The sequence below is a fragment of the Dermacentor silvarum genome, chromosome 4 (assembly GCF_013339745.2).
Source record: "Dermacentor silvarum isolate Dsil-2018 chromosome 4, BIME_Dsil_1.4, whole genome shotgun sequence".
Classification (NCBI taxonomy): Eukaryota; Metazoa; Arthropoda; class Arachnida; order Ixodida; family Ixodidae; genus Dermacentor; species Dermacentor silvarum.
In genome coordinates this window covers 20,071,724-20,094,746 of record NC_051157.2, presented here as the reverse complement: position 1 = coordinate 20,094,746, position 23,023 = coordinate 20,071,724, and the positions used below count along the sequence as shown (strand labels likewise).

The 23,023-nt window shown below is 46.8% G+C and overlaps 1 protein-coding gene across 1 annotated transcript in view; it reads left to right on the top strand.

The window, feature by feature from the left end:
* LOC119449588 (uncharacterized) overlaps nucleotides 1-23,023 on the top strand; it is a 378,080-nt gene that overhangs the window by 295,086 nt on the left and 59,971 nt on the right. Inside the window, 3 exon segments of the mRNA XM_049665319.1 lie at nucleotides 449-557; nucleotides 13,862-14,089; nucleotides 16,965-17,078. Coding sequence (XP_049521276.1) covers nucleotides 449-557; nucleotides 13,862-14,089; nucleotides 16,965-17,078 — 451 coding nt within the window.

Below are 23,023 nucleotides of genomic sequence, written 5' to 3'. Positions count from 1 at the left end.
TATAGAGGGAAAGCACCAAGCTGCATTTGCACAACATAGCATAAACTGCCGGCGTTTCGCAGTCAAGTTCGCCCTTCACAGCATTGCAAAGACGCTTAGCAGACGAATGCAAAACACTCTCGCGGCCTTGACCACCATGAAATTTCAAGTAGGCTAAAGCACAACAGTAAAGCACAACAGTAAAGCACAACAGTTATGGTTGTTGAGTGTATTCACTGCTTGGACCAGTGAAATGTGATGTCAGTGAGTTACTCACTCTAATGGCTAAAAAAAAAGAATACAAGGGTGTAAGAATAAACTTGCTTGTGGCTATATCTGCTCTATTTATATCCTTCCATGTATTTTTAGTATTCCACACTAAATGTATTCACATTTTTGCTTTTTGTAACAACAAATAATTAAAAGTTTGATTGAGTTGCTCTTTCTCTGTGCTGTTTTTACTATGCAGGTAACCTAAATGCTGGCAATGCGAATGAAGGTTCGAAGGATTCTTCAGTGAGAGGCCCGGCAAAGTTCTCTACTCCTTACGAGCAGCCATCAATGAGAGAAAAAAGAAGGTGATGCCATGATTACCTTTTGCTTATTCTTACTAACCTGGGCACGGGAATGCCGAAACCATAGCGCAACAAGCCAATTTCTCAACATTTTCAGACCTCAGAAAGAATGAGCGCACAAAATGAAATCACAGAAGGCTGAATTTGTCAATGTGTTCTGAAGAGGTCATGATTTCGTAGCATCACTTGTAAATCAAAGTGGGACAAATTAAGAGGTCCTGAAGTTCCCTTTTGATGAGGCAGCGGTTTCTTGGTTTGTAATATTTTAGATCGTCCCTCCCTAAACATCAGTACACAGGTGCAGTCGTAGATTTTTACACAGCTTGTGCAACTTCCGTGATTTGCTGGTCAGCCATATGCAGCTTCCCCACACTTTATAAAGTCAGCAGACGTTTAAGCCAAGGAAAGCATACAGGAAGTGTACTTTTTGCTTAAGCACCCAGTATTTGCAGTGGAGATCATTTGTGTTTATTAGGGGTGTGCGAGTATTCGAAACTTCAAATATTAGATTCGAATTTGTTAGTATTTGATTTGGGATTCGAAAGACACTTTTACTATTTGAACCCCTGAAAATTGCTGTTGTCGGTTCTTTCAGTCAGCTTCGCCACAGTACAGTCATATTATGCGGTGAAGTATACACATTGTATTGTGGTAAAGCATATTTGCCATGCAGTGAAGCATGTCGAGAGTTAGAAGGGCCACTGTCACAGGGCCCCTGCTGGTGCTTATGGCTACCCGACACTATAAGCTCAAGCACCCACACCGTGCTGCCTCTTCATGCATCTGGACAACACCAGCCGCCAGGTGGAAACCTCTGTTTCTGCTACTAATCTGGCTAAGTGCCTAAAAAAACATTGTTTCCAAACTACAAATTTGACCAAGTAGCAAGCTTGCCAATGTTTGTGGACCCTCGCTCTAAAGTAGTTGTGTTTCACCAGATGCTTCAATGCCAAAATGGATTAAAAACCTGGCCTTAGAAGAAGCAAGGAAAATTTAACACCAAAGAACTCAGATATGTACTCAACAGCTAGAGCTTCTGAAGAGGCTCCTTCCACGTCAGCACTGTGGAAAGACTTATATAAGTTCATCAACCAGCAGCAATTTTCCACTGTCACAAGCACAGCTGTACAGGTTAAAAGATATGTGCATGATGATGGCTTGCAAAGAGATAGCTGCCGTTACCAGACACTAGTGTGTCCAGTGTGCAGCTCTTTTCGGTGTCCCAAAGAATTGGACATGCAAGAGGATGTTGCGGCTCCCTGAACATGTTGTGCAGCTATCCTTCCTTCATAACATTAAATAACTTCAGGTATGATACTGTCAAGCAAAATTGTTGTATTAGAGAATTTTGTTGACCACAAAGCATGATTTTCTTGTACATTGGAATCTCGATGATACGAATCTCACGGGGTCACGAAAAAAATTCGTATTAGCCGAAATTTGTATCATCGAAACACAATAAAACTAGCTAAATTGAAGAGTCGGGAGGTGCTAAAACTCACTCAGGCACACGTACGTAAAAAGCATTTACAATATAGACCACTTATAACGTAACCGTTTATAGTGCAGAACTGGCTACAACGCGGCCTTTTCCAACTCCCGTTTACCCTCCCATAGAACTCCATGTATACGTATACCGCTTACAGTGCAGCCGCGTGAGATGAAATTGCGGCTTCCGCGGGAAAATCTTGTCGACAAGGGCGGTAGCGAGCACGAGGTGCGCCCACGAGGTGCGCCCACCAATGGGAGAGGAAATCAACGAGGGCAATGCGGAGGAGGAGCATGAGACGTGGAGCACGAGTCCAAGGGCGATGAAGTCGTCACCACCGCGCGCCGTATGTGCGAGTGAAAGCGCGCGGGGGACGCGCGCCTTCACAGACAGCGAACGCACAGCGGAGAGCAAACGCGACTTCCGTTGCACGGAAGGCCGTGGGGGTATGGGAGGGGGGGGGGGGGGTGGCGACGCTGTGCCCGCGGCCCCAAATGCGTATCTTGCAACCGAGCGCAAGGGTAACTGGCGACGCAATCTCCCCACGCGAAAGGAGCAAAGCGAGAAGGTAGCACGGGAGGGAGGGAGTGGGGGGGGGGGGGGGAGTTGGCTCCTACTTTGCCAACAAATGCATTCTTGTACTTTGCGCCTGTGCCGGCTGTCGGTGTTATCGCGCGCGTTGTATCTTGAAAGCGATCTCCACATGGTTCTGACCTTTGTATGCGCTGTGCTTACGCCGCTCAGTTTCCGTTGAAGCGATAGACTGCACGAACCTTCGCTTGCTACGGCGGCCGCTCGTGGGGAAGCGCGGCTGCTGCAGCGAGCGAAGAGACAAAAAGAAAAGCACAAAAGCAACAAAAGCGCCACCGGTTCAAACTCTTCGCGCTGTCCAGCGCCGCGTCCGCGTTTCCGCACCAAAAGAGTAAGGGGAAAATGCGCGCGACTGTGCGCTGTTCTCTTTCGTGGCCATCGGTGGGGCGGCGTTTATTCGTATCAACCAACGCGGGTCGTAAATCTATTCGTAACAACCTTTCTCTAGCACGTTGCAAAGTAATGGGGCTCGGCCAAGACCTCAGAAAAATTCGTATCATCCGGAAATTCGTATTAGCTGTGATCGTATCATCGAGATTCCACTGTATATTATTTGCTGTGCAATAAACCTGCATTCTTTTTTTTTTTCGTACCTCTGGTTGGTGAAAAAAATGTCATTTTTGCAAAATCAATAGTATTCTCACTCTAAATATATTTTAAAGATATTCAATTCAATTTGCACTTGGTTTTCATTATTCTAATTACAAATTTTAATTTTGATATTCACACACCCCTAGCGTTTATCTTTTGGCATGTTTAATGGATCGCTTTCAAGTGCTCTTGAATGCAATAGCGGTGCAGTTTACATTCAGCTAGTCAAAATAGAACGCTTGGAACACATTCGCCTGGTTCATTGAGAGTGCCTCAGCTCCAGCTCTCATGTTTTAGCTGGGAGTGCTTTTGAGATACAACAGAATCCCGATCACATGGCTCCTCTGATTTCTCTGAGAGCAGCTGAATGTTTAGCTGGGGCAGACTTTCTCTGACTTGCACCTCGAGAAGGCTCTGCATTGCTGCAAGCTGAGTTGGACCATGGTTGGCACCAGTCGAAGGTGTATTGCTTATAAAAGAAATTAAAGTAGAAGCGATGCGAGCCGAGCACACTTTCTCCGCAAATCCAAACGGTTCTCTATGAATTGAACGACGGCAGCAGCTGTCATCCGCATAGTCTTTACCCAAGACTTACACACATGTATGTGGGACCTAGCCTTGAGAATACTGTCCAGTGCTACTCAGTGCTGTTTGCCTTTTTATTTTTATTTATTTATTTATATTCTTTTTTTTTTTTTTTTTGCTTCTGTATATGCTGACTTCATGTGAAGTTTACTTGACTAAATATTGAGCCTTTCAGTTCCTCTGATTTTTTGTGCGCACGTTTAGCCCTTCATACACTTATCAGTTCACTGTCTCCTGAACAAGCAAACCAACAAATGGTTGCTTTCATGTTCAGTGACAAAGCAGAAAGCATGTTGACATACTCTTACAATAGAAAAATGGTAAAAGTCTACGAGATCAGAAGCATCAAACAAAGGCATTTAGAAATGCATTAATGGGGCCTTTTCTGCAGCATGGGCTGGAATAAGGCAGGCTTGCAAATTAGAGAAAAAGCTTATTCATGTCTTCATACTGTATAGCAGATATAGTATCGTACTTATTCTAATGTAACGTGACTGCAATTGTAACGCAAGGGTCGACATTCCAGTTGCACAACATAAAAAAAAAAAAAAAATACTGCGAATGTAGCGCAAGATGAAGGGAAAAAGAAATAGTACCTTTATTCCAGGAACCACAATTGGAAAATTGTGCAAAATTTGGCATGGCTTGCCACTGCATGTGTCCCCAGCAAGTGCTTCTGGCACTGTGCCAAGCTCACTATCTTCGCACAGTGGCAAGAGCGCTGTTGGCTGTATGCTTCGAGGGATTCAGTGCCAGATCGAGCCGAGTCTCGTGAAAGCGGAACTATCTCCGAAAGTGATTGCCCAAGAATCAAGTCATATTCCGTGCTGTCGAGCTCATATGAGATTAAGCACTACTTAAAAGACTGCACAACCATTTCATTCAGGAGCAGTACCAGGCTCCCGAACAAGGTCCAGAGAACCCTTCAGACTGGCTTCGCATTTAAAGCGCGCCTCCCGCTGGTCGTTGACGGCAATCCACCGAGCAGTGGTGGAATTTCCCTGTTCCTCGGCCAGCAAAATTGCTTCTCTCTCGAAGCAGGCATCATACCAAGCGCACTGCATTGCCATAACATCTCGAATGAACGGAGTCAAAGCGTGAAAGGCCGCAGGGTACTGCAGGACCAAAAGCGTAACCCCAGTCACAAGCACAGTGAAAATGGCGTTGATTCGAACAAAAAACAAGTTTTTTACTTCGTTTGGCTTATCTATGGATTAAATATGTGATGTAGCAGTACAGGCTGCCTAAGTAACGCTAAAAACTGTGAAATTTGGAATATTTAATTTAAAATGGTCATTTTTGCTGTTATTCATGTGTAACATGAAGGTCGAGTTCAAGCAGTGAGAATCATGAGAGAAACGCGTTACAATCGAGTAAATATGTTACGTAGAAGTGGCAGCATGGTGCCTTACAGTGGAGCTTTGTTATGATGGATTTCAAGAAAACTGTCACCTCTCTTAGCTTGACCAGCATCTTACTTTATGTACTTAAACCTCTGCGACTTGCTAGGGGAATCGTAGCACCTGTTTATGTGAACGTGTCCTTTTAATCAATCAATCAATCAATCAGTTAATCAAGGAAGCAAGCAAGCAATGAAAAATGCTTATTTCTTCAAGATGTTATACAGTTAAACTTTCATATAATGAAGTTGGTAAAATCGGCAGTTCGCTTCGTTATATAGAATTTCAATCTTTTATGTAAATAAGCACAGTGCTGAACACCGATACATTTGTCTTACACGGAAGGGGCCGCACAATTTTCCGAATTATCGGACAATAGGATACATTGTCTTACACGGAAGGGGCCGCACAATTTTCCGAATTATCGGACAATAGGAAAAGGCAGGGGGGGGGGGGACATTTTCTTGAATTTGAGAGTCGGCGACAAAAGATGCCGTATCGACGATATCTTCGCATTGGCGAAGCCAGCGACGCTTTTCACGTCCACTCCGCCCCTGCAACTGATAGTGACGCCTGCAGAGGGTGACGCTATCATGAAAGGCACCGGCAGCGGGGAGTGAATGCTACATCAGCCTCTCACTTCAATGCACCTCCAAAACTCGAAATTATGTAACCTCCAGTACTAAACGCATGGGAAGACAGCGCACATGATGTCCTGCCATCTCGGCACACCCGCAACCCGCATACCCAGACGGCGCGCGGGCTGCGCATGCGTTTAGCTGCACTGACAGCCATGCGCCGCCATGGCCGCGCTAGAAAGGGAGACACCCCCCAACCTGTCCCCCACTTCCTCCCCTCTTCCCCCTTCCTCCCCTGGCACTTGCTTGAGTGTATAGTGAGCTCGCTCCCCTTTCCCCTTTCTCGCACAAGAAGAATGCGCTCATCAAGGCACCACCATCCTTCTCGGTTCACCTTGGAATGCTTTCATTCACACCTAAAGCATACGGCGCGCGGGGCGGTATTCCTTTGCGCCGGTTTCGTTATACAGTAAAAGCTCATTACTTCACAACTCATTAAGTCGAAATATTGGATAATTCGAAGTAGCTGCTGCACAAGAAGACTGCGCTTATCAAGGCACCACCATCCTTCTCGGCTTACCTTGGAACGCTTTCATTCGCACCTAAAACATACGGCGCGTGGGGCGGTATTCCTTTGCGCCGGCAGTGAAATTTCGTTATACAGTAAAAGCTCATTAATTCACAACTCGTTAAGTAGAAATATTGGATAATTCGAAGTCGCTGCTGCAGTCCGTCTAACAATGCAACACAGTAAGTAATATGCAACACATCCGACTAATTCACACTGAAATCTGCACCGCCACCGATGACTCGAACTTTGCGCCATCGTAGATGGGGAGAGTGCTAGTGCGTGGGAGCACGTTGGCCACGCTGGTGTCGCCGCATGGGCCATGCAGCCTTGCGGCGGCATGCGCTCTGAAACACGCCCACGCCGCTTCGCCGCCTGTCGCAGACAGCCGTCCAAAGTGGTGCACGGAGCGTTCTGCGCATACTCCAAAGGGAGCAGGCGACGGTGCGCGTGTTGAAGTATAGAGGGGACGGCATTTTGGCTGGCGCAGCGCAAGCGGCGTAGCGTAACTGGCCACAAACGACGCTCGCCCGCTCACCGCCAACGTCGTGTTATAAACATGCTTATAGTCCGACGTTTGTGGCACGCAGGCAAGCGTCGCTTGTGGCCGCTTGCGCTGTGGCAGCCAAAATGCCGTCCCCTCTATACTTCAACACGCGCACCATCGCCTGCTCTCTTTGGAGTATGCGCAGAACGCTCCGTGCACCACTTTGAACGGCTGTCTGCGACCGGCGGCGAAGCGGCATGGGCGCGTTTTTTCCTTCGCGCAATGCATTGTGGGTCAGCGCAGTCGGCGTGAAGAACGCGCGGATGGAGCAAGAGCCATGTCGACGTCAGACACGTTGGACCACGTTGGCCACGTCTGGTTATGTTGTTCTCTCCAACGTGGCGTAGTGTGTGCGCGCACCAGTTAAGGCGCGTATATAATCCGACATAGCGTGAGCGCGCATGCGTGCGGGCTCACACTACATCGGAATATATACGCCCCTTAACCGAGCGACCTTTTTCTCTGACTTTCATTAGCTAGAATTTTGTATAATTCGAATTTTCATAGCATATCCGCGTAATTCGAACTAGAGCTTTTACTGTATTGGAATCGTGTATAAACACATTTGATTATATTGAGGTTCAAAATACATGGTGTGTATGGACAAGAAGTTATAAAAAGTAAATACTTGGTTATATCGAGAATTTTGTTTTTTTGAAGTTTATTATATTGAGGTTTAACTACATATAGTTACGCGCGAAGGTGACCGTTTATCAGCCTTACGGATGAAGGAGGCCGTTTATTTTAGATCGCAAAGATAAGTGCGAGAGCGACCAGCTGGTTGATGAACTCAGCGTTGTTGTCTTCCTCTTTTCCAACTCTGGACCGCAAGCACGTTCACCAGTCATCGTTTTTCTCTCTCACACGAACGTGCAACATTCCTGCCATCGCACACGAAGCCCGCCAGGCGAGTCAATCCAGTTGTCTTGACGTGAACAACTTCAAGCGGGCAACATGGACTACTTGGCTTTTGGCATCTCTTCTACCACTCGCTGTGAGGCGAGCTATGGTATAGGTGACCTCCATGAGTCTGTTAAGAATAACAAACGGTCCATTGTAGGTGGCCAAAAGCTTTTGGCATAACCCGCGCTTCCGTACAGGAGTCCACAGCCTCACTAGATCACCAGGGCGATAGGTTACCGAACAGTGGCGAATGTCGTAGCGTGCCTTTGATCTGTCCTGCGATGCCAAAGTGGGTAAACGAGCAATACGACGCGCCTCTTCAGCAAGGCAGAGGTCTCGGTGACAGTGGGATTTTTGTGACTACCGAAAGGGAAAACAGTGTCGATTGTGTACCAGAGTGGCCGTGCGTACAGCAGGAAGAAAAGGCTATACCCGGTAGTCTCGTGCTTGGCAGTGTTGAACGCGTACGTGATAAAAGGCAGTACTTTATCCCAGTTCTTGTGGTCGGATGAAACATACACAGATAGCATGTTTATAATTGTTCGGTTGGTGCGCTCTGTAAGCCCATTCATTTCTGGAAAGTATGGTGTCGAGTGACGCAAGTGGGATTCAACAGTAATATTTTCTTTTTCTCTCACGTATGTGCAACAATGTTGCATATACACATGAGTGAGAAAAACGATAACTGGTGAACGTGCTTGCGGTATCGGTCAGGGAGAACACCACATTGGTGTGCTGAGCTGTTGCATCCCACTCATTGGACTTGCTCACTCGTTTGTAGTGGCAAGCCACTCGGCATCTTCTCCCACTTTGCCTCAGAAGGTGGGTGGAACTCAGTAGAATTGCAGTGGATTACTAGGCGCTGCCCTCGGAGCGGCTCCTTCTTCTGGCATGTCAAAGACGGTCATGGCAGATGGTGGGAGGCCGGCAAGTCGACGGCTTCGACGAAGCTGCAGCATTGACCGTTGTTGTGAGCGCTTACCCAGCACCTCCACAACTTTGTTATGCGCAAAGGAGACCGTTTATCACCCTTACGGATGAAGGGGGCCATTTATTTTAGGCCGTGGAGTTGAGCGCAAGAGCTGCCAGCTGGTTGATGAACTCAGCATCGTCCTCTTCCTCTTTTCCAACTCGGGACCGCAAGCACGTTCACCAGTCATCGCTTTTCTCACTCACGCGTACGTGCAACAATATAATGAAGCATCCAGAAGAATATTTTATAGTGCTAGGCTGTAGGGTGCACCTCCTGTTTCATTACGCTAGAAAAAAAATGTTATCAAGCAACTGTGATTACTGCATGTGATATAGAAATTAATACTGCATTCAGTGAAACAGCAATGGCTGGCACACAAGAACTACTTACATAATATGTAACACAGTAGTGACTGTATTTTTAAATGCAAGAAAATATACTCAGCACCCCACATCATTCAATAGCTTATTCTAAAATGATAAATCATCTAATTTGCTGGCTTTCTTTTTTTTTTTAATAGTTACTGCAAACTGATCGTAAGATGTTATTACTTGTGGCAAAACTTTTGTCACTGGGATTCACTGAACTACTGCACTGTTATAACGTTGTTTTCTAATAATATGCACTCTCTCATACTATGCACTATTGTTTATGCCTGTGAATGCAATATTAGTGCGATTTATCTATGCCATTTAATGCAGGCAGGTGAATGAGATGCGCAAGTCTTTACAACAGCTCAAGTCAGCAGTAAAAAATCTTGACCAAGGAGGTCCATCAGGATGGAATGGGCAATTCTTCGAGTGCTTTGTAAGTTGAGCCTCTGTGACACATTTAAGCTTGCCCAGGAGCACGGTTTATTTGGTGTTATCGGAAAACACACCAAACCAATCGTGGCACCTGCACTTAATGTCATCACCTAGCTGGATTAACTTTTGCATGATAAGTTTAAACACTAGTGTTACAGTAATTTTCTAACAAATTCTGTGGTCTGTAGCTTTGGTCTAAGCAGGAGATGGCATATAGTATACAAGAGCAGCACTGTCATACAATATGTTAAAGAAACACATATATGAGATACATAATCAATTTTCAATCAAACAATCATATGGACATTATCAAAAAAATTGTTCTAGTACAGTAGACTTCCGTTAATTTGACTCTGGTTAATTCAATTTTACGGTTAATTTGGTCCCGGCGGAAGGTCCCGGCCAAAGCCCATGCATTTCTACGGGCCCAAACATTCGTTATTTCGGTCCTAAAATTGGCCTTCACTGGATAATTCCAACTTGACCAGTCAGAATGCACGCACCTGACCCCTATGGTGGATCCCAATAGCTACCCCTCTAGTGGCAGCATCTGTCTCAATCGAGCTTAGGGACAGTGAATGCATTGCACACGTCATCTCCCGTCTAAAACGCCTATTCCCTGCCTGTTTTAGGAAGAACTTCAAGCAATAACTGTAACTCACAATGTCCGATTATGGTATTTACTCGATTCTAAAGCGTTTTTTTTTTTTTTTTTTTTTCCTTCCTGTATGGTGCAGTCGGTCACGCTATCAAAACTGCCTTCGTGACATTTGTATGCGCTGCCGCATAAGGCGGATGTATTGTGGCAAAGCTGACTTTTAAAAATAGGCTGCCATTGTGGAACACATAGTAGACCTTTGCCCATTTTTTCCTTGCTAAAATATCGGGTGTGCATTAAATTTATACCATGTTTAGGAGCTTTAATGTCATTTCTACATTAGTTTTCTGCTTTGGACACATAAAAAGTGCACGCGTTTGATTTGGGGGCATGTTAGAATTGGGCAAATATTGTCAAATGAAGAAGGCGGTGTGTTTTTTATGTTTTTCTCTGCATCTTGTTTCATTCGGCCCACCGGATAATTCGATAATTTTTTGTTGGTCCCATCAGGGTGGAATTAATGGAAGTTCACTGTAGTAAGATAATAGTGTTGCTCATTGGAAGGACATAATCATTGAATCTTTCTACATTTGCTTTATGAAATCATTGGATTGAAACATTCTGACTATGTATTCCAATCAGCCTCAGTTTAGGGGAAAGGTTGTTCTTAAGCCCTTTGGTACAGGCAAAAATATAACCCATCATGTGTTCATAGAAGTGCATAGTTCTCCTTGTGGCTGGTTTGATGCAATCATGCACTTTAAAGGGGCCCTGAACACTCTTTATTGAAGTTGAGAAATACATTTCACGTTAAAATAGACTATATTTTAGAAATATTTTGCAGCAAAATGTACTTCGATGCATTCAGCATAAGCGGAGTTATCGGTAAGCAAAGATGCCTTTGATCCCCTTCACAGTGCTCCCACTCCTTCAATGACTTGCACTGCGAAGGCTATGGCGGAGTGGGGTGTGCCCACAATGCTCCACCTACTGAATCTCACTGTGGTGTGCAGTTCAAATTTGATTTTGGATGTTCACGTAGGCTGCACTACTTCTGATTTTGGCGCCTATGATACACCTAATCCTTTACAGCGAGCAGACTCGTCATGGCACCCTGCTGCGGTCATAGTATGTATGCTATGTAGCAGACGCAGATGCATGCAACTGTGAGCAACAGTTTTCTACATGCACGACAGGGCTGGAGTTCAGGCTCACGCTCATTTCCTACGTAGTGTGGACCGGCTTTGTCCTGCACCACCTTGACCGATGGATAGTAGCCACATCCAGATTGCGCATTTTGAAGCGCTGTCAATAGCTCAATATGAAGTGACTTTTGCCATGCAGGCCAGGAGTGAGCATGCACTGGTAAGCGTATGTGTGGTCTATTCTTAAGTTTCAGTGTAGTTCAAGGCTAGTGTTCAAAACTAATTAGAAATTAGCGAGACTTGACGGCTATGACACCTATAAGCAGTGTGGCCAAAGTAGAATCCTTACGCAGGCCGCTATGGCCGAGTGTGAGCAGACTATAGTCGGCTTCTTCTGGAAGTACCTAATTCTGATCGAAATTCGAAACGCAGATGTTCGCTTACTGCAGCCTGTTTATTAAAATGCGTCAATAAATATACACATTAACAGTCGGAGAAAGTGCAGTGATCGAAACATCGTTCTTGATTGATGTCAGCTATCAGCCAATAGCAACCGTCCATGAGAATCTTGAATATGACGACATATGCAAGTCGCCAGCAGCTTCGAGCACTCAACTAGCCTCAAACCATGCAGAAACGTAAGGTCAGAATACACATATGCTTGCCACGCACTCACTTCCTGGCTGCTCCTGGCTACACGCCTTGGCAGACATCACTTTGTAATGAGCACTTCAAAATGCACAATTTGGATATGGCTACTATCCATCGGTCAAGCTGGTGCAGGACAAAACCAGTCTGCACCACATAGCACGGCTAGACTGGAGCACATGATCTTGAGTGCGCACAGTTGCATGTGGCTGCGTCAGCTACATAGCATAGATACTGCAGCCGCTGCGGGCTGCCACGGTGAGTGCACTCGGTGAGCTCGCTGCGGCTTGTTGAAGGACAAGCGCAGGTTCTGAGTGGTCTCTGTGGGTGACATAGCTCCAAGCATGTGACGAGCTGGTCCGAGCACCAACATATGACTGGAACAGGTCATCTGCTTCTCAAGTTGCACACTTTTGAGGTGTGTCGCCATCATGGTCAAAGCTCATTACGTTAGGAATCGTTTCAATGCGAGTCCACAGTGCGGCATCCGTAGCTTACCCAATGTGGGTGCTGCTGACTTACCCACACAAGCCAACTTAAAGAAGATGTTTTGTTTGACTCTCATCAGAAATGGTGTGATTGCCGTAGAGATAAGTGCAAAAGAAAATGTGCTACTTGGCACTCAGTGTGAAAAAACAGCCACGCATAGCTGTTTAGTATACTGTAGCACAGTAAAGGGATGAGATGCTGTGAAATCAACCATTAGTTGAGAGATAGCCTCCGAGTTTGGCGTGTCGTAGGTGCCAAAATCGGAAGTTGTGGCATCTGCGTGAATATCCAAAACCAAGTTTGAACTGCACGCCACGGTGACATTCAGTAGGATCCAGTTGTGGGCTCTCCCCTCTCCGCCATAGCCTTCGCAGTGCAAGGCATTGAGGAAGGAGCTGGAGGACCGCGAAGGGGATCAAAGGCGAGCTTTGATTGCCAATAACTCCGCTTCTGCTGAGGGCATTGAAGTACTTCTTGCTGCAAAGTATTTCTGAAATAGTCTATTTTAACGACAAATGCATTTCTCGACTTTGATAAAAAAGTGTTTCAGGGACCTTTTCAGGGAATATACACGCGTTTAATGCTTCCTTCCTGTGAGTCTTTTTTTTTTTTTTTTCTTTTTGCCCAAAGGGCAAAGGCAACTGACATTCTGATACTCTTCTGATGTAAAAATGCTATTTTGCTGCTTTAACAAACAGTGTGAATTATATACCCTAAATAAATAATTCTCAAAAGTAGTTTTCCAGGAAATTCAAGCTGTTTCACTTAAGTTTCTAGAGCATGACCCAAATGGGATACATTTATGTTCAGCATTTTTTACTGACATTGGCATGCTCATTTTATACTTTGCTAAGGTAACACCGTTATCAAGGGCAAAGTATTTATCACAGGGTATCTGCTCCGCCCAGCAACCACAGGGAACACTCCCTGTGTTCTTTGGCCATACCTGGCCCTTGCGCCACAAAAAAACCACATATCATCATCATCATCAACCACAGGGAACACACTTTGGCCGGTATTACTGTACCCTCTGTCGTCATTGCAAAGCAAGAAGTGGAACCCCCTGGCACTGGGTGACAGTACACTGAAAACACTGAAAACAATATAACACTGTTGCAGTGTTTAAGACACAGTAGTAGAAAAGGTGCAGACAAGACACAGCACAGACTTCTTATATACCTTTGTGAAGTCCTCGCCGTTAGTGTAGTTCCTGCTTTGAGATGAGGTAACTAACTAGCCTATGCATGTTTCCACACAGTGTTTGCATGTGGTTTGCACTGAAAAGTTTGTGGCTGTTTAGCTGAAACTTTGACCCTAGTGATGTTTGCTCTAATTAAGGTCAGTCAAGTGATGCTTCTCTGTATTGATTGTTTTCCTGCCCCTTGTTTGTGTTCAGGCCAGAGGCTCAGCCAAAGTCAAGGGGAAGTGCCACGTACAAGAAGGATAATCTGCAAGGGGACTTCCCTGCACGGCGGCACTACGAAGCAGAGGGAAGAGCCAACGAGGAGCCTGATGTTGGAGCTGGAGCAGCAGCCACTGCCACGGTCCCTGTGCAACAACCTGCTGACCCGCTAAGTGCAGCTCAGGCAAGAGCTAGTGGAGACATCCTCGCCGAGAAAGTCAGGTAGTTTGATATTTCACTATCCGTGTCGTTGTCAGAGCCATCAGTGAAAAAAAATTCCTCCAGTGGCCAGCGACTGGAAAGATACAGCACATGGCGCTATTTGTCGACGATAACGTTGAGCTGTTCTAGTACTTTAGGCATGCAGATGATTCAATGAGAAGTTATCGCTTTCAAGAAATTTCTTTTTGGCTGGCAGACATATGCAGGTAAATTCATATCTATCTGTCTGAAAACCAACACACATGATAACTTGTAGCACCACATGTTACAATGTCACAGTTATGGTGTTTAGTCACCTATGCCAATGTTCTTTACTGACAGTTGTACCACAATATATAAATTATTCAAAAGTTGCATATTTAAATGCACTCATCAGAATATTGGTGTTGTGCTGCATCAGATATGCTATTATTTTAATAAAATGATGACAGTCTGTGTGCCTTGCAGTTGCTGATGTAAGCAAGACTATGTGGCAAATTCAGGTTGACTGGGTCTGGTCTTTTGTGTGTGTAGATATTAATAAAAGAAGAGATGGCAAAGTAGGTAACATGCAGTTAGCATGCTACCCAGCATATTGCAAGGTAATAGAATGAATGTGTAGACATCTGTAGCCGCCCGCCGTGGTTGCTTAGTGGCTATGGTGTTGGGCTGCTGAGCACGAGATCTCGGGATCGAATCCCGGCCACAACGGCCGCATTTCGATAGGGGTGAAATGTGAAAACACCCATGTACTTAGATTTATGTGCACGTTAAAGAACCCCAGGTGGTCCAAATTATTCCGGAGTCTACGGCGTGCTTATAATCAGATCGTGGTTTTGGCACGTAAAACCCCATAATTTAATTTAGACATCTGTAGCCATTGCTACATCCAGTAGCGCACCCAGGATCTCTGCCAGGGGGGGTTGACAGTTTGCCAATACCATCTAAACAGCACTAATTTCAATTTCTTCACGGGAAATTGCCAGAAAATGCGCTTTTTGCGAGTGTGCAGACGATTGCAGCGTCTTACATCTTAGTTGCAGTACTCAAATGCGCAAGGAAAGAAAAGGGGTTTAACAAAGGGGGGGGGGGTAAGGTCGGCCTCAGGGGGGGGGGGGGGGGTTACAACCCCCGAAACCCCTCCCCGTCGGTGCGCCACTGGCTACACCGTTTTGTAGTTTCTATATGTTTGCACACATTTCCAGACTTCAGTAGTGCACAGTCAAACACATGTATAACAAATGTGATAGCTCAGAGAAATGTTGTATCAGTAGTTCATTATATGTGGATAAGCCCCATGCAAAAATTAACAGCACTTTGGCATCAGCAGTTACAATTCGAAACTGCTTTGGTTTGGTTTGAAAGTCGGATTTTCAGCATCTCCATTTTTGTTCCCAGCATCTTTCCTCACCTAACTGCAAATTATTGTTAAAAAAGAAAGCCTACACTATTTTTCTGTTTATAACCCGCCACCTTGTTATAACCCACACTCCCAATTACAACAGCCCGGAAAGAAAAATGAAATCCCGTAGAAATAATTGCATACAACGCTCAAATGTTTGCAAAAACAGTTCCCATTCGCGGATGCACGACTCGTACACGTCGTATCTTCGACCAGCGGCTGTGTTCCCCCCCTTCTTTGGCGATGCTGATAAAGCTGGATTCTCACTACGAACATGATCGCAGATGAATCAGTCACATGACATGTGACGTGAATCGAATCACGTCGCAGCTAGCACTCACACGACAGGATGACAGTGCGGATAGAGCTGCCCTCGCATGGGCCATGGCGATGGAGCCAATGTAAATGAGTAGAAAATCGCAACAGCGATTTGGCTCTCCACTGTATCGTGAAGCACTTCATGCAAACTAGGGGAGTGCCGCGGAAACAGAGTTTGCTGGCGCTGCGTGCACTATTTATCAAATACTAAACGCAAAATGTCGACCCGTAAGGAGAATAGGCGACCATGAAGAAAGGGAGAAGGGAGGAAGCTTCAACATGCAGGGTTGGGGAGAGGGTGGGGTTCCCTAGCAGATAACGAAACTGAATGGCGGAGAACCTTGCCTTCAAGGGTGGTCTCACGACAGCACACATCGCGCTGTCGTGAAACCACACCTCAAGGCAAAATCTGATGTAACCTGCACTCTGACTTTATTGCTAAATTTAAAAAACTTTTTGGTGCTGGCTATACGCACGAAAATACGGTAATTTGTGTGTAACTTCTATCTGAAGAATTAAATCCGGCATCTTAGCTCTTTTAAATATCTAAGGAATGAAATCCAGCATCTTAGCTCCTTTGAAATGGTTACGATCACATGCCATTTCGAAACTGCGAGTGCAGCTGCTGCTGTTTGTTTTCTTCAGGAGTTTTTGATATAGTATATTGTACTTTCAATAGGACTTGGGTGGATTCTGCACACGAGAGTGAAGTGTTCTAGTTGGCTGGAAGTTCAAACTGCTATGGCATGCTGCCATTTCGCAGAGGTCTTGCCGCTGCAGCTGCGAATCAGCTACGTGAGGCTGAGTGCACCAAGAGCTGGGAAGCTACGTTTTACATGTTGCTTCAGCTGAAAAAAGATGAAGTTTGAAGCATAGAATGGCTATTGCAACCCATTATCAGCAATCAGTCACTATGTAACTAACATTGACAAATCGTGACCTTCTCAATAAGGCCATCGTAACTGCTAACCCTTTGCACCTTACTGACCCTGGTGATTTGTCTGGAAAGCGAGTGGCACTTCTCGCAGCTTCTGAAATCTGCGCGCGTTGCCGAGAGCCCAATTTCGTCACGCTTTCGTGCTTTGGAACTTTGCGTACGCACTATTTTAGAGCAACCAGTGTTGAAGTGTTCGTTTTAAGCGTTACATCGTGCTTTGTTTTGTTGCTGGCCCACAGGCAGCTCCAGACAACACGCAGTCAGCTGCAGTACCTGCAGTCTCTAGTTGCTTCATTCCAAGATGGCAGTGCTGAACCTGCTGCTAGTGCCCCAAGGAGTGGTGTGTCATCAAGGTGAGGGTCATTGTCGTGTCAGCTACAGCACAGCCCATCTAATAATGCCTGCTTGCCTGTATGACAGAAGATAACCAGTGGCTTGACCGCAGTGGGCAAGCCAACGGGCTGATCCTGCATGATAAGATTGATCGCATGATTGCATATTCGCGACAGTGCAGAGCACGTGTGTGTGACTTATTGTTGCTCCCATGCCTCGTACCGGCACAGCATACGAAGCATGGGAACATCAGTGGGATACGAGCCAGTCTCCTGCACGTAAAGGTCTGCAGGAGACCCTTTGCTGGCTCGTAAGGTAAGGGCATGTCTCCTCCTTTAGCTTAGCCGTGGCCACGGTGGCTGTCTGTGTGGCTGAGTGCATACACAGCCAGCACGCCTTATTTTGGAGGTAATCTGCGGTGGGTGTAAAGCTTGGCGGAACAGAGATGGCTGGTGGCTTCATGTGCACTGTCTACCCATGCTACAGTCGGGCTCACATATAACGGCCCCACTTAAGACGAACTTTCGCTTAAGACGAACGAAACCCGTGCGACCATCAAAATATATACGTAGTATTTCAATGGCACAAAATCCCACATACAACGAATGTCATTGAGCCCTGCCGATCGGTTACAGCGAACAGACGGCGTAAACCTGACCCTGCGATGCGAGATCGACGACCTCCGACCCCTTTGCGCACGCGGACTGCTTTCCCGAGCCTCCTTGCCGGTGAACTACCCGTTTCGTGTCCCACTCAATTGAGCTACCCTCTCCCCGCAGGCACGCCCTCTCTGATCCGACACGCAGTGTCTCCGTGCCGCCCGAGGGACCCCCGAGCCTGCGCCCGCTGGGCAGCAAGGCTCCGGGGGGAGGGTAGGGAGTGGGGTGGAGGCGTACTACGCCACGGCGCCCACCCTGGCGGCTCTATCTTCAAAGCCATCTGCAGCGGGGCAGTCTTTCCTCCCTGAGTGTGCTTTCATGGCTTAGTTCGTGTTGATGCGAGCGGTGGGACGAAGGTCAATTCCTTGGCGCTCTTTGGCCATACCTGGCCCTTGCGCCAGTAAACACTATACATTATCATCAATGTCAATTCGCTCGCTGCTGCTGCCTGCGCTCGTTTCGACAGCGAGTTTCTGCGGTGATTGAATGAGATGTGTTCATGTTTGCTTGTGTGCGCGTGCCACCACGCTTGTTAATTTAGTTAGTTTTCCAAGTTTATGTGGCCGATAACACTACTATCCTTACTTCGTATAGCTGTCCACTAGTTTTGTTTGCAAATCGATGCTTCGTTTTTTGGGCAAAACTGTGACTTTTTAAAATCGATTGTCGGTGAGGCAGCTTCGGCAAGTGATCAAGATGTTGCCACTTGGCCGAGCCATTATTGCAAGCTACGCGGAGCAGGGCGCGTATAACACAGACAAAACTGTGTTATTTTATCAGATGTTGCCGGATAGCATGCCATGAAAGGCGATTCATGCGCTGGCGGCAAACACAGTAAAATGCGCATTACAACACTTCTGTGCACTAATATGGATAGCCTTTGTAATCAAAAAATCAAAGAAGCCATGTTGCTTTCGGAACTATGTGCCCCTGCGCTACAGGCACAATGCGAAGGCGTGGATGACGCATGACTTTTCGCAGAGTGGCTGGGCGAGTTTGACCGCGACATGCAGAGGCAAGGCAGGTGCGTGCTGCTCGTGCTTAACTGCTCAGCGCACCATGTTCTAACTTCTCTAATGGCAGTGACTCGACTTTTCCTGCCGCCCAATAAGACTTCGAAAGTGCAGCCGCTTGATTTAGGCATAATACATGCCGTTAAGGCATCATATAGGCGCCGCATTATGGAGCACTTGCTCATCGCTGTTGACCGCCTGGCCGCGAACTTGCCGCTTCGAGTTTCACTGTATTCAGCCGTTGAGATGGTGAAGGCGGCCTGGGCGGAAGTGACGGCCGCTTGCGTGCGGAACTGTTTCCGCAAGGCCGGCTTCGTCGACATAGTATCTGATGGTGAGCCCAACGCTTCCAAAGAGGATCAGTGTGGCGGCAATTTGTGGCAGTGCATCGTCGACTCTGACATGGGGGGCCATGACATTGGCTGCTGATGAAGACACTGACATTGCGCAACCGTGCACGGACGAGGCATCGTTCGTGTAATGCGGGCTGAGAGCGACGCGGAGGAATTAGATGACGATGAAACTTCAGAGCCAGCACTCATAAGCACGCTTGTAGCAATGGGCTACATAAAGGGTCTTGGGCAACTTGTCTATGCCAAGGGCCTCTGCGAAGAGCACACTTCCGCTTTAAATATTTTAAGCTGGAGACCACCTTCATCGGATGTGCACTGCAGAAACAGACAAGCATCACAGACTTTTTTGCTAAAAAAAAAACCAAAAAATTGTGTTTTGATTAGCAACTTTTTTTTTTTTTTAGCTGTGGTCCACTTACTACGAACGTCAGTATAAAACGAATGCCGTGTGATGCTCAGGTTCGTTATAAGCGGTGCTCAGCTGTACTAGTGTTGAAGGTCGCATAATGTCAAGTTTCAGAGTCGAGTTGAAGTGAGAGGCAACATTGAACGTTCGCTCCCCTCTGCCTGCGCTCTTCATCGTGCCATGTTGTCACTGCAAGTGTTCACAGTCATTGAGTCAGATCTGTTCATGTTTGCCTGTGTGCACGATACCTGATTGTGAATTTAATTAGTAGACGAATGTTCACTGCAATTTATACGGCCGGTAAAACTGTGAACCTTGCTTTGCGTAGTTGTCAATTACTTTGCTATCACTATCGATATTTCACCTCTTGGGCAAAACTAACTTTTTTTTTTTTCTGTTTTTGATTTTGAAGTTTGTCTTTTCGGACTGCCGGATTTTCTGACATTTCTTACAGCCACTTTCATGTAAAAAATCAGTCGGTTACTGTACTTCGCACAAAAGGTAGAATTTCAATATATCACAATTGCAGTACAGTCAAACCCGGATATATCGAACCCACATATAACTAATTATTGTGTATATGGAACAGCTGTAAAATCCCCTTGAAAATTTCTGTATAAAGTTTTTATAAATTTTATATATCAAATTACTACCTATATATTGAACTTCTTTTTTTTTGTGATCCCCTTCAGATTCGATATATCCGGGTTCGACTGTTTAACGAAGTAAAGTGCCAATTTTACCTACTTTCTCATATCAAGGTTTTATTGTATATTCGGACAAAATTGTGACTATATATGACACGTGTTTGATTCCTCTCAGCACCAGAAGAGAAATTTTTGAAGGATTTCTTTTTTTGTGTGTATAATTGACTTGCGGCACATAAATACCCAGTGTCCCGAGTTGGTATGAAATAGGTTCATTGAGAGAGAGAGAGAAAGACGTTTATTAAACAAAAAATTTTGGACATGTATTAAAAGGCAACCCCAGTGGTTTTCCCGGCGGGGCGCCTAGATTAGGTTAATTGTTTCACTCTTTATAAGGTAGATCACCAAGCTGTCATATATGGCGTTGCGGTGTTCAGGGGTCCCTCTTGGAAGGATCCAGTCGTTTAGTGTGACGATTGAAGAGCGATACATCTCACAGTCTCACATACCGAGTGACCCAAGTTGGTTCTACGATTGGTTTCAAACCCGGTTCTCTCAGCACAGCAGCCCAATGCTCTACCCCATGGGTTCTCAAAGTGGGTTCCTCAGGCCCCTTCTCGGGGTTCCAAGCCACTCATAAACTTTTCCTGGTTCCGCGCTCAGGGGCTAAGATGGCGAACGCGAGGTGAGCTCCATCCAAAGAACCGCCATTACCCATGCCCGAGTATCAAAAAGCACATGACAGCGCGTAACAGAAACACGCAAACTGCGCAATAAATCCCCGAGCAGCTTGTAGCCACCCAGCCTCCGAAAACGGGCAGTGTGCCCAAGCTATTGCACTAAAATCTCGGAGGCTGTGACTTACCACCATGCGCATTTCTCCCATTTGTAGATCGAGGCCGATAGCGTGTGTGCTGATGTATACATCGGAGGATTACAAAAATAAATGCGTGGAGCACCACAAATGCGTGACGCAAAAGAGCCAAAACGGCACTAGCGTCCAACCGAAACGATGCGGTGGAGTTCACGCACGTCTGCATCCTGTGGGGATTGAGGGTTGCGCCGGCAATCGGGCTTCACTGCTCTGCCATCCCTCGCCATCGTTCCCCGCTGGCCTCCTTCTCCGCCCGCGCCGCCTAACCGGTTCCCGCGGTGGCGCTGCGCACGCGGCGGTTCGCGGTGAGGGCGGAGCGCTGACGTCACTACGCGGCCGGTTGTCGGCTGCTAGCGGGGAAGCGTGGACTTCTCTCCGGGACCAACGCACGGTACGTTCATGCTTTCCTCTCGTCCGCCGACACCTTTGTGACTAGGACTGAGCTCGCGCACGGTGCCTTTGCCCGTGCGGGGAGCGCGTACTTTGTGCTGATCCTTTCCCGACGCCAAGCCGACGAGCGGTGCCATTAGTGCTCGCGCGAGGTCGTACCTCGCCGAGCCGCACTTGCCGAAAGCCTAAGCCGAAGGATATTGCCCGTGCTCTCGCGAGTTGACCCATTGGTTATCGCCAGAGCAAGTAGCATAGCCGCCGGGACTTTTCCTAGCGGCGTGTCCCAGCTTGAGCCTGTGCTCTCGCCGCGACGTGCTATAGGCGCCTGTTATTGTATTTTCGCCCTGGTGCGGGACCCCTTTGGCTCCCCTCCGTGCGGGCGTTTGTGCAGTGCTGGTGCCGACGGTTTCAGTAAATGGTTTCTGTCAACTCAGGGCTTTACTGTGTTTTTGCGTGCGTCGCTCGGTAGCCCCTTGCGGCCTCTGAGCTCGCGCGCGAGCGGTGCTGGAGGCGACGGCTGACGCGGCCCTGTGGCTCGTTAAGCTCGAACCCGCGGTGGTTGGTCTCCTGTGAGACACCAAGAACCCACAATCCCCATTTCTCTTCAGTGGAAATCGTACGTGAAGTGTGTCCGACAGTAACGCCGGAACGATTTGTGCCTAATTGTGCCCTTAAAGCCTTTATTCTTGCGTTTATCGCCGCACATAACACCGCACTGGCGGCTGGCCACGTGCCTTAAAAACTGCGTAGTCGGCATGATCGCGTCGGTAGCCACTACTATTTCGCCCTCAGCGGTTGCGGCAAACTACTGACTCGGTGCGCGCGTCGGCCACGTGCCTTCGAAACTGCGTAGTCGCCATCCATGACCACGTCGATAGCGATCGCGGTTTCATCCGCACTTGTTGCAGCAAACGGTAGTTTCATTTTGACTTAGTGCGTGCGTCGGCCGCAAGGTCGCCGTCCATGATCGCGTCAATAGCGGCCGCGGTTTCAGTCTGAGCGGTTGCGGCAAACAGTAGTTTCGCTTTGATTCAGCGCAACGTTGTTGAAGATGAAGCGCACCGGCTACATCGCGATGGACGGACGATTTGTTGGCGACCAGCTCACGGGCGACAGCATAATCAGGATGTGCGCGTGGTAGCGAAAAGCGTCTCAGATGAAGACGCACGCCGCGACCTCGCTGTCAGCGCTATATAATCAGTCACGAGAGGACAAGAATTGCAGCTTCTGCACTGCTCTTGTGCAAAATAGAAAAATTATTTGCTGATTGAAGCAGTAAATAAAAGCGTGTTGACGTAGTAAGCATTTGTTTGTTTTCTTGATACCCTCAATTATTCGACATTCGGCTAATTCAGAATTTTTTTTTTTTTTCGGTCCCATGAAATCCGAATCAATGAGGTTTTACTGTACTCAAGGTAGAGTCGGCACTAGTTCTAAGTGCTCCCATGATGAAATGTTATAATTAAGTGTCCCCGTGCGATAAGCACTGAAAACTGTCATTTCTTGGCACATGCCTTGGTTGCGATACTGTCGTGTATTGGCTCATAACGATTGCACTTAGGTTGGACCATGTGTAGCCTGCCAAGTAGCCTGCCGAACACCACCGTAGGCCCCAAACATGTT